At 36.2% G+C, this 11405-nt stretch overlaps 1 protein-coding gene across 2 annotated transcripts in view; it reads left to right on the plus strand.

The window, feature by feature from the left end:
- The window catches only part of CAPZA2 (capping actin protein of muscle Z-line subunit alpha 2), a 34252-nt gene extending 23128 nt beyond the window's left edge, over nucleotides 1-11124 (plus strand). The window contains exons 7-10 of one of the 2 annotated variants that reach the window (XM_074168797.1): nucleotides 220-298; nucleotides 3954-4025; nucleotides 6649-6711; nucleotides 7623-11124. In XM_074168797.1, coding sequence (XP_074024898.1) covers nucleotides 220-298; nucleotides 3954-4025; nucleotides 6649-6711; nucleotides 7623-7763 — 355 coding nt within the window. In that variant the 3' untranslated portion in view covers nucleotides 7764-11124. The remainder of the gene's footprint in view (nucleotides 1-219; nucleotides 299-3953; nucleotides 4026-6648; nucleotides 6712-7622) is intronic. The other variant, XM_074168796.1, reaches the window with a different exon arrangement.
- The last annotated feature ends 281 nt before the right edge of the window (nucleotides 11125-11405 follow it).

Here is an 11405-nt window from a genome sequence, read left to right on the forward strand (position 1 = left end):
CCTTGGTCCACATCCAAAACTGAGGGTAAATATTTTGGGAAACTGTACTCTTCTCAACTGATTACGGGGCTGAATCTTTAGGGAAAGATTTTGTGCATGTGTAGTTGCACAGCATATTTCACTCTCCGTTTTCCTTTGACTATTAGTTGTATGTTGGTTTTGGTGTTGTTTTTTTTAACCAGTGGGGTGACATCTGATTTCTATTTTATTTTCTTAAAGGAATGGCCGTTGGAGGTCAGAATGGAAGTTTACAATCACCCCTTCAACCACTCAAGTGGCTGGCATCTTGAAAATTCAGGTATGCTTATCTCAAACTGTATCCTGGTAAGTAAAGTCTCCAGTTATTAAGAAGGGAGACTCAGGCCAGTGTATTAATTATTCTAAAAGAATTTGGGGACCCAATAAGCAAAGCAGAGATGCCCATTTACTTAAGTGTTAGCGAATTAATTGCGTATTTACCTAATCCTTACAAACACAAAATAAGTGTTTAATGTAATGATTTAGAAGGCTTCAGAAGGTGTATTCACCTCAGATAGGCGTATACCTCTTTGGTTTCTTGGTTGTTGAATTTGCTGTGGCACAAGCCTTTCCTGAGGGTAGGCCCTTTCTGAAGTAGAATTCTTTGTTTCTTTTTAGCAGATAACAGCAGGGTTTTTTTCATGTTACCCACCCTGTTGTTCAGAGAGGTGGGAACCTTTGGTTTCAATCATTCCACCATCTGAAACTTCTGAATCCAAGTCTCCTTCATTCAGAATTTGCCCTTCTTGTTGGCTCTAGGGCATTCAGAAAGGAAATACTGTCCAAGCAGGAATGCAGAAATCTTTGAGACCACAGGAAGTCTGACTGTCATGTGGTAGGCAGGGGGGAATTAACTTCCTGGGTTGTTAATTCCCTGGAATGTATATGCATATTTTGCAGGAGTTTATTAAAACAATTCTGGGATCTGGGACTAGAATCTTAGTGCAGTCTGGTTTTCAGCATAGTACTTTATTATAGTCAAGGTCCCTTTTCCTGCTCTTTTTGTGTCCCCGTGAGTTTTGCAATTCCTTACTGCTCAGTGGCTTGACTTCGGGAAGATGCAATGGAATGTTTTTCTAGCCACTGCCCGAGACTTAGGATGTTATTTTAGGATTTGATAGATGTGTTCAGATCCACCCAAGCAGGGTGCATCTGAATTTGATTTCCCATTTTGGGGCAAATTCTGTAACAGCTGGAACGATAGTCAAAATGTGGACAGCCATTCTTACGTTGTCAGATCAAGATAGTTACAGTAAGCAGCCTAAATAACTTCTAGGCTTCTCAAGACTTTGAGAGGATCCAAGTAAATAGTCACTTAAATACAGCTTGCAGCAAAACAGGCATTTTATCCACAGCATGCACTTTTGGTTAAATGTCTTAAGAGATTTTTCCAGAACAAGCAGGCTACCTGATAGAGAAAGGTTAGGCCAGTAGTCTAGAAAATAGCCTGAACAGGGAATTTACTCAGGTTTTAATCAGCATCTGAATTTGGGCACCAGCTGATTTTATTACTATTTCACATAACTAATCAAGATATTTACATCAAGACATTTACAACTAATCAAGACATTTACATTCATTAAAGTCTGTGTTTGGGGGAATGATGAAAAATTTTACTTTTTTTGCTAGTATAGGAACTACTTGTTTCATCAAGGAATTTTGAACTCTGTTTCAAATTTTTAGAAATGGTGTACAATTTCTTCAATGTATGTGGGAGTGCTCCCCCTTCCATCCTCCAAACAGACAAAAGTGTTTCAGTTTTTTTTAAGGAGCAAAGTAATTTTCTAGAATATGAACTTACTACATAGAAACTAGTGAAATTTCAGCGGAATGAAATTTCAGTGTTATTTGCAGAATATTTATGACAGCAATATGGCCATTGCCCTGTTTCTGATAAGACCTTTTATGAATATGTTGGGGAAAATTCCAGCATCACCTGCTGTCTTCACGTGTCTTCAGTATTTTTAAGGTCATTTGCACAATTTCTTCCTTTTTTAAAAAAAATTCTAATATAGGAGACTCTCAATCTCTTCCATTGTTTAATTTTCTTTCAATTACATGTAAAGCTACAACAGCAGAGTCTTTTACTGAAACTAAGTCCCTGTGGTGCCTGACATACTCCAACTGCGCATGCAAAACAACTGATAAGTGTACTGGTTACTAATTTTATCTCTTAGATAATTTATTATTCTCATCCCTCCTTAGTTAACCTTTCCAAGAGATTCTGTTCATAACCACCATCCTTCTTGTAGTCTTCTGAACCCAGACCTAGCATTCTAGAAGGATGTCAGCAGTGAGGTATAGTACAGAACAGTTACAGAACTTCTCACCTTTTTTATAAGATATAACACATCCCAGAATTAGATTTGACTCTTCATCCCGGTTAAGTTTTTAGGCCTGTTTTTGCCAAGAATGGGACTCAGATGAGATGTTTGTGATGATGTTGGCCTCAGAGCACAGGGGAGCTTTTGGCCTCTACAGTGGATTGTGATGGAGAAGTGGGGAGATGTATACTTCTCCGGGTTCTGCTGTTTCATTGGGAGGTCTCAGAATTTTGCACTGAGTAAGCACTTCCCATTTTTTAGGAACTGGATTGAAAAAGTCTGGCAGAAGTTTCACCCAGTAGTGTTTGATTTGAAAAGAAGCTCATTTTGTAGATAGGATGATGCCTGTTGTTGAAAAACAATTATTTGAAAAACAATTATTTGACAATAAGCAAAATAATATTGTAAGATGCAACATAGGAAATAATGTTTTTCTCATATAGGAGACCTTTCTTTTGCTTAGGTATAGCTGTCTTACTCTGTGTCATCTTTTCTCAATTGTTGTTTATAAAATTGAGGGTCTCTTGCACACATGATGATCATAATATATATTGAAATTGTAGTATTGTTCATCAATCTCCCAGTTAAAATGTTATCATGCCTAATAGGGTGAGACACAAGTGCCTCAACTCCTCATAACATCAGCTATGTTAACTATGTTTACTTTATCAAAATTGTAAAAAAATCTTTAAAGATACCTGCTTAAATGTCAACGAGCTGCATAACTCTTCTGTGTAATCATTCAAAATAACTGACACGTAACTTTATATCTGCTTCCTATTTTTTAAGTTTTCCAACAGTTGCATTAGAAACTGAATGTTTTCAGATCCTTCCCAACTGAATTTAAAAGTACTAAAATTAGCTTGGGTAGAGTTTTACTGGTTTTCTTCTCCTGCAAAGTAATCATCAAGGAAGCTGTTCTGTAGATAGAACATTTCAAGAATAAATAGATTTCATTCCACTTTGCCATCTAACCTTGGAAAACTTTGTCCCAAAGAGCTCCTTTGTCTAGATAAATACCAGCTTTTGTTTCGAGCCATATCTAAGAGAGGAAAATATCAAAACCAGACAGATGTAGAAAGGGAAGCTTAGTGTTGCACTGTCCTTTGGAAACAGTTTGGGTGAAGGAAGAAAACCAACTTCACAGTATCCTGAAGACTGGCCGAAACTATTCTCATTTAAATATATCTTCACTACTTCAAGAGTTTCTAGTAAGATCACATATATAGTATGTCGTTGTCTTTTATGGTGTTAATCAAAACCTTGGTTTAGCGGTGGACTTGCCAGTGTTAAGTTTACGGTTGGACTCGATGACCTTAAAGGTGTTTTCCAATCTAAACAATTCTATGGTTCTGTAATTCTAAACTTTTTCGCATGAAATACTACATAAGGCACATCAACACAAAAATGTTTCCAGAGTAGCTTCTTTACTATTGTCCCTCAAAAATATTTGGTTTTTCTATTTGTTTTTGTTGTTCTGTAATATTTTATGTGTGTCTGTCTGATTTGTATAGGTTTGTTACTATGATAAATACTACAATACTTCGATTTTCCTCTATGTTGTTGGTCTGTAACATTTAATACAAAATTATCTTTTTTAATTTTCTGTAGGTTCACTATTATGAAGATGGTAATGTTCAGCTGGTGAGCCATAAAGACATACAAGATTCTCTAACAGTGTCTGTAAGTGGATTTTAAAGACCTTAGTGTGTATATTGAAATGACTTTCTAATTCAAAAAGAGAAGCAAACTGAAAAAAACCTCAGAAGCTTGGAAGCTAGTTTGCTCTTCTGCATGAATGGGAATTAATGTTCTAATTTATAAATATTTTGTATGTGTTTACTACTCCTGCCTAACATGTAGTTACTGTTTAAAAAAACAAATTAACGTATGCTTGCATGTGGCTTTATAAGCTAAATTAACTTTGGTTGTAAAACCTTAATTAGCTAGCTGTCAGACTTTCTGCACTTCTGTTGTATTTAAGCTGACCTGTAGTATTAATTTTTTAAAATGAAGGGGATTTGAGTTGTAATAACCCACTTCAGTACAATCTCTAGGAGACTGCCTCCTTTGCTCACTGGGAGAAGAGCAGCATGCTAAAAATAGTAAACAAATGCTACCAGCTGAGAAGCCATAGTGGATATTCTCCCCTTCATTTCCTCCCTGTCTGTAACTGGTGCTGTCAGCCTCTTGCTTTTCCGTACAAAAAGCCCTTTCAGAGATGCTTTGGCTTGAGAAGCGTAACACACGTTATATTTAAAGTATAATTATTTTCAACTTCGTTTCCAATGGATCATTATAGTAATGGAGAGTAGACAGTAGAAATAAAAATTGTCTGGGAATAGTACCAGTTGTATCCTTTAAGAGTTGGTAATGTTCCATCATGAACTACTGCTCCTTTTGAGATAATACTGCTCTCTCCTACTGGAGATTGTGTTTATAAACAGTAAGTTTTTCTGTTGGAGTGTTCTTTAATAAAACTTAAGCCAGTGCAGTTAAACTGGCAAAGGGCAATTGTGAAAGGGAGTAATAGAAGTATTTTAATGATAATGACTAGTAGTGACCAATTTGGCTCAAAATCTCAATTCATCAATAAAGAACACTGTTTGTTAATATAAAGCAAGGCTTGTTGGCTTTTCAGTTGCAATAGCACCATAAAGAATGGGTAAGTGTGGTGCCAACTGATAAGGCTTCTGGAGCTATAGATATAAAGTTACTTTTGACCCCCTAAGCGAAGGGATCTGTTTAGTCTTTCATTCAAGTAAGAGTTGCTTCAGGGAAGATTATGTGGAAGAAGTTCTCCTTTCAGTAGCTTTTGCTTCACTTTCTATTGGGAAGAAACATAATCCTGTTCTGTAATTTAGTAAAGCAGCAGAAGACCGATAAGTAGAAAAACATCTTTTACGTAACTTTCCTACCTCCTGCTAGAACAAAAGCAAGTGTGCTGCTGGTTACCAATTTTTAGCCTTGGCTTTGAGCTTGATAGAGGGCAGAGGCTGTACAGGTTCTTATTTCACACAGAAGGAACAGTAAATTAAAAGGAGCCCCAACAGCTCCTCTTTTATTGTTTGGCAGAGAAGCAATTTTGCACCATCAATGAGCACAACTGAAATAAATGACTGAAGAGTTCTCTTATTGCTAGAGCTGTGAATAATTTTGGTGAAGCTTACTTTCTCAGCTATAATTTGTCTTAGCCAAATAAGACCTCATACCCCTGAATTCTTCCTTTTGTTAGCAGAGCCTTTGAAATCATTGCCTCAGTTCACTGAAAAATCAAAACTCTTTCTCTTGTTCTACTTGGCCTCTACCTTCTCCTTCATCTCTTTCTGTGGTGTCCAGGAGCACTTTCACAGCTGCTAGCTGCAGTTTCACTGAAACTTTGAACCAGTTGTTGTTGAAGCTACCATAGCTTTCTTCCAGTCTTTGCTTTTGTAGGAACGAGGGATCACGGGGGGCAAGAACACTCCTGTCTTTCAGCAGCTTCTGCAAAAGCACCCTTAGGAATGTTTCCAACACCAAGTTGGAAGTTTTGAAATTCATGAACCCTCACTTTCTTCTTGTGACTTCTTTCAAGCACTTCAGCTAATTTGTCTGATTGATTGATGGGTCACTTTTTATTTTTAAAACAAACACACGCTTTCAGACTTAACGATGAGGCCCAAAGACAAGAAACTGTTTATCGGTTGTGATGACATTTGGGCATCGTGGTGTATTGCACCCTTGTTTTTGCAGGGTGTACTTGGGGAATATAGAAAACCAGGTATATAAAGTCTAGTGTTTGCTTCAGCATAGTCACCAAATTTGGAATGTTTAGAGGTGGACAAATTTGTTTTGGTTTTTTGGTTGTATTCTGCATACTTCTGACTTAGCTGGTGTACTTTGTTTTCCTGAATTTGTACTGGAAATTTAACATTGATAATGTTAATATGCAGATTTTCACATGTTCTTAGAGACTTGTGTGTGTGCATTGTCATATTTCTAAATGCTGTTCTGTTCCATGTGTCTTTTTATCATACCATAGAATTTTTAAATCTAAAATATTTTAATGAGCTCCATGGTAATCTTTATGCTTGTTGCAGTTGGACTGTTTTTATTTTTTTCTAATATAATAATAATATAAATATAATAATAACGTGGCATATGCCTTTTGGATGAATGTTTTGCTCAGTTTTGGTTTAGCCACTAAATGGTCATGTGTTCTCATGGAATCTACCTGACATCTCTCATAACTAAAGGAAAATACATAATTCAGCTGGTCTTAGGATCATGCTGTGCATGAGACCTAATTCAAACGCTCTTTTTCTAGAATGAAGCCCAGACAGCAAAGGAATTTATAAAAATCGTAGAGGCTGCAGAAAATGAATATCAGGTATGTTGGAAACACACACTATATCTTTACTCTACATGTATAACATTACCATATACTTAACCAAAGCTAGTATTCTACAATTAGCAAGCTTTTGATATTAAGATAATGCAGTTCCATACAAATATAAATAGATTACATGCTGCTATTAACTGTATCCTCCCTTTCCATACCTTCTGGTGGTTGCATTCAACTACTTAACATTACATTAGAAGTCATTTTTTTGAGAGCAGGAAAGTCCCTAGCGTGATCAAATATCAGCAATTCTCATCTCTTTCAGTATTCCTGCATTCCTTAGTGGAATTTTTGTACAGATTCTGCTCAAAGGCTACTCTTTTAACAGCTTTGCTAAACATGACTATAAGCATTATCCATTTTAGTTAGTCATTTTAAAGTGTAACTGTTCTAGATATCCTCTGTAGAAGTGGATTCATATTCGTTTAGGCCTTGAACATAAGGTAAATTCTAGACAGAGTGTTCTGTCAGTTTTAAAAAAAAAAAAATCTTTAATAAAAATTTACCAAGTATGTGTCATAGGCATTATATTCAGGCTCATACGACATTGTGGACTGACTGTACCATCCCCACAGAAAAAACAGTGGAAGACTGCTGTTGGAAATCAGTGATGTATGAGCTAACTCTGATCAGCACTTTATTCACGCTGCTGATTTAAGCACAATGGTTTGCTGAAACACTCAGGCTAGGGTCAGGTGTATTGCATCGGTCTCACTAATTTTCTTCACATAGTTTCAATCTAGATCCAACAGCTTTCCTTCAAAAAGGTATTTTAATTTGGCATATTTCTATTAAGCCTGTTTAAGACGTAATAGACTACTCAGTCATTTAACTTTTTATATAACATCCTAATTCTGTTCTTCATGTGTCTGTGTTTTGTGTGACTTTGTGTTTAACAGACTGCTATAAGTGAGAATTACCAGACTATGTCGGACACTACTTTCAAGGCCTTACGTCGACAATTGCCAGTTACGCGCACCAAGATTGACTGGAACAAGATCCTCAGCTATAAGATTGGAAAAGAGATGCAGAATGCTTAAAGTGAACGTTGCATGACTGGATCATTTTAGTGTCCTTGTATACAAATAAAAATTATTACAAAAAGTATTTGGAACTGTCAAATCACCCAGTCAGCATGGGCTTTTGCCATTGAAAATCACTGTAAGTAGTTTGGTTAGAGCACAAAGCTTAGCTAATTGACTTTTTTTCCTTTTTCTTTCTTTTCAGAGGGTTGCGACTTCAGTATAGCTGAATATCTTCCTTTAGAGTTTCTGTTGTACCTTTATTTTTTTATAATGAAGAGACCATGCCTTTAGTTTTCAATTACACATTAAGAACAGTTCAAAAAATATTTTTGCATATGATATCCCTTTCTCTTGCTTTCATGTGAAATCGATGACTTCCCAAATTTGCTGGATTCCTTGTGGAGATCAGTAATGTGCATTTCTAGGTCAAGGTCAACGTGGAGTTAGCCATAGGTGCTGGTTTTGAAATCACCTGTCCTTTCGTTGTGTGTAAAATTGGGAAAAAAATTTTCTGTATCATTTAAACCTTTCAGAATACTTACTTAGCTCACTCCATGGTAACTAAAGTTTTTTTTTTTTTTTTTTTTAAAAAAAAAAAAAAAAAGGCCAAGATCTAACACTGTTTTAAGATTTTGAAATCAAATAAAAGTACTTATTTCAGAAATGCATTTAATGCTTTGTTCCTGACAGTTACTTAAATGAGCTTAAACTCCATCTGCCCTTGAGGTTGTTTTTTTTTATCATAAAGCCACAAATGTATTATAACAAGGCATATTGTAATATATATAATCCTGTACTCATTACTATGTCTGTCAGTTTATTTTTTTTCTTGGATTGAAATGTACTAAAATTCAATGTGACATTAAAATGCAAATTTTCTATTTATTTGAGTATCAGATTGCTTCCTGATTTAGCCTATTTTTGGTGTTTCTATCTTTTTCTAAAATACCACTTGAAACAGCCACGAACTTGTGACCTCTTGGCTGTTCTCAGTGCATTTGGAGATTGTTGTAGTATCATCATCCATTGTTTCCATCTGCATTTAAGAAACATCTACATATGGAAGTCTACTTAAAGACTTCCAGGTATCTTTTAGCTTCGTTATTAGCTACAGAGGATGGAGGAAATTACAAGACCAAAAATAACACATTTGTCTGAATGTGAAAAATACTTTCCTTGTCTGATGTATCTTGTATTGAAAATGGCCAGCAGGTATCTAAAAACACAGTCTCCATTACAAATGCTGTATAAAACTTCTGTGAAATGCATAGATGTCCTTTAAGTGGATAAAAATCTGTTTTTAAATATGCTGCCTAATTATATGCTCATGATGGAAAATTAAACAGCTTTTTTTTTTTTGGATGCAGGTGTTAATGCACACTCCTAAAGCAGTAAAGCTTACACAAAGGTTTTATATCTTTATTTACAGCATGATCCAATTAATTATTTTAAACTGTTAAGTTAGAGCATAGCAAGAGTCTAGACTTGTACTGAGTATAAAAGCATACACACAAAGTAGTTTACTGTTCAAAATGTAATAGCAATACCCCAATATTCTGTTCTTCAGTGCTCTCATAAAGGGGTATAGAATTAACTGAAGTTCTTGAAATTGCTGCTACTTTACAGTACTAAACTGTACAGTAGAAGAGTGGGATTTGTTCTACCACAGTCTTCCTGGAGAGTTGCCCTCTTAATTGTCTTTGTACATACAGTTATTGAACCATGTTGTTCTTTAAAAGAAGGCTCATAAGAGCTGTACATGAGCTAATAACAGATGCTGGGTCACTGTCAAGTCAGGCTCTCGGTCTTAATTAAGATCTTAATACAAACCTTGTTGGAAGAATTTCTTCAACATATTTAAGAACAAGGTTAAAAAGAAAAGACAGTGAATGGACACGTAGGAGAAACATTAATGGGCAACAACGGTGCAAATAACTTTTCTAGCTGTTAGAATATTGCGTATGACCGGAATCAGCACTGGCTAAAAGTCAGAATGCTATTTTTCTTACCTGAAATAAAAAGCTAATTTTAAATATATTCCTAATAAAGAGGTATTTTACTGTGAAGTACTCTATTGCTGTGTTTCCCTCTCTGTTTATTCAGTCCTGTGATAGTCTTAATTCCTTATCTTCCAAGAATGGCATCTTACAGGTTCAGTTGTACCAGCAGGGTGACATAAGTAGATCTGTATTACTTCTATTTTCTCCTGTTGTGATAATTTTTAGTCTGTGAGATAATTTTACAGCTTGAACATCAAATTTATTAAGTTATAGCTTCAACAAAGCAATTTACAAGTCAATCAACTATCCTATTACTTGTTCAAAATGGTATGCTGTGTCGTATCTAGGGGTAATGACTCCCCAGATGAAGCTGAGCTGAGGATCAGCTGAGGCACATGGCACACTCGGAGCTCTCGATTTTCCCTCAAGATTTTGGATGTCACTTGCCCTTTCTTTGTTTCTACCCCTACCCCTTTTAAATTGGAGAACTTCAGGGTTTGCTTGGTAGGCTTTAGGGTATTTTGTGTAGGTAAAGCACCTTCTCTGAGAAATTTTGCTGTGGCAATTGTCTTAATGTGAATTACTATTTGTTTATATTCTATTTTTAAATATAAAGATAAGCTTTGTATTGTGCAATGTTGATGTACTAGACGTTATGGCTTGTAACATGGACTTGTAAAATGCTTGTGTTTATGAAGTGTATTGCATCTTGTGCATCTCAGTGTTCCTTTATCCAAAGGAATTTTAAACTTAATGCAAGTAAGCAATTATTCTTTCTGAACATCTCCAACAGGAGTGACAATTCTGCTTTCAATTTCTTCCCAGTAGCCTCTTTTTTTTTTTTTTTTTTTTTTTGTCTGTCTTAGCTCATACTGCAGGTAGAATGAAACTTTAAAATGGTTGTAATTTCGGTTACGTCACTGCTGCTGCTTGTGCCGGGGGGTTCAGCTGGGAACGCTGCAGGATGGTTGGTTAGTGAATGGCCGTTCAGCCTGGGGTTAGGAGTATGGTGTGAGACTGAGCCTCCCAGTAGACCTGTTCTCTTTAAGGGACGACTCCAGCCGTGTCACTACAGCAGTGATATAATTTGTGCAGTTTGGGAGTAAATCCCTTCTTTCAGGCAGCTTGAAACCACCTGTGCGTTGAGTATGGCTGCAGGATCAGACTAAACCTGGCCTTCAAATTTCCAGACTGTATATACTGTAGGTGTAGAGGCTGGACATCAACTGTTTGATTCTATGGATTCACTCCGACGGTTTGGAATTGCTCACTGACACAGACATAGCTTCTGCTGCATCCCTTTACTGGAAAGACTGAAACCGTTCTTCCTCTGATGCAACTGTAAACTAGGTTTAGATTAAACTTAGTTTGTTCATAACCTTGGAAGTGTCAATTTTTGTGTGACGGTGGTTTGGGGTTTTTTTTCGGAATGGGGAAAATTTTGCATCAGACTGAAAATAAGTTAAATTTTTTTCCACAGCTAAAAGAAACTGTGAATATGTACTTTATTCCTTCTGTTAAAATGAATGCTTAATACTTGATAGGTTTTCTCATTAGCAGTATTTTCCTCTTCTGCTGTGATTGTCTTACTGTAGCGGGAGTTGCTCAGCAGGGTACTATCCCCCTGCTCATCACAGGGGAGGATGAGAGCGGTGAT

This window comes from Numenius arquata, chromosome 2 (genome assembly GCF_964106895.1).
Source record: "Numenius arquata chromosome 2, bNumArq3.hap1.1, whole genome shotgun sequence".
Taxonomy (NCBI): Eukaryota; Metazoa; Chordata; class Aves; order Charadriiformes; family Scolopacidae; genus Numenius; species Numenius arquata.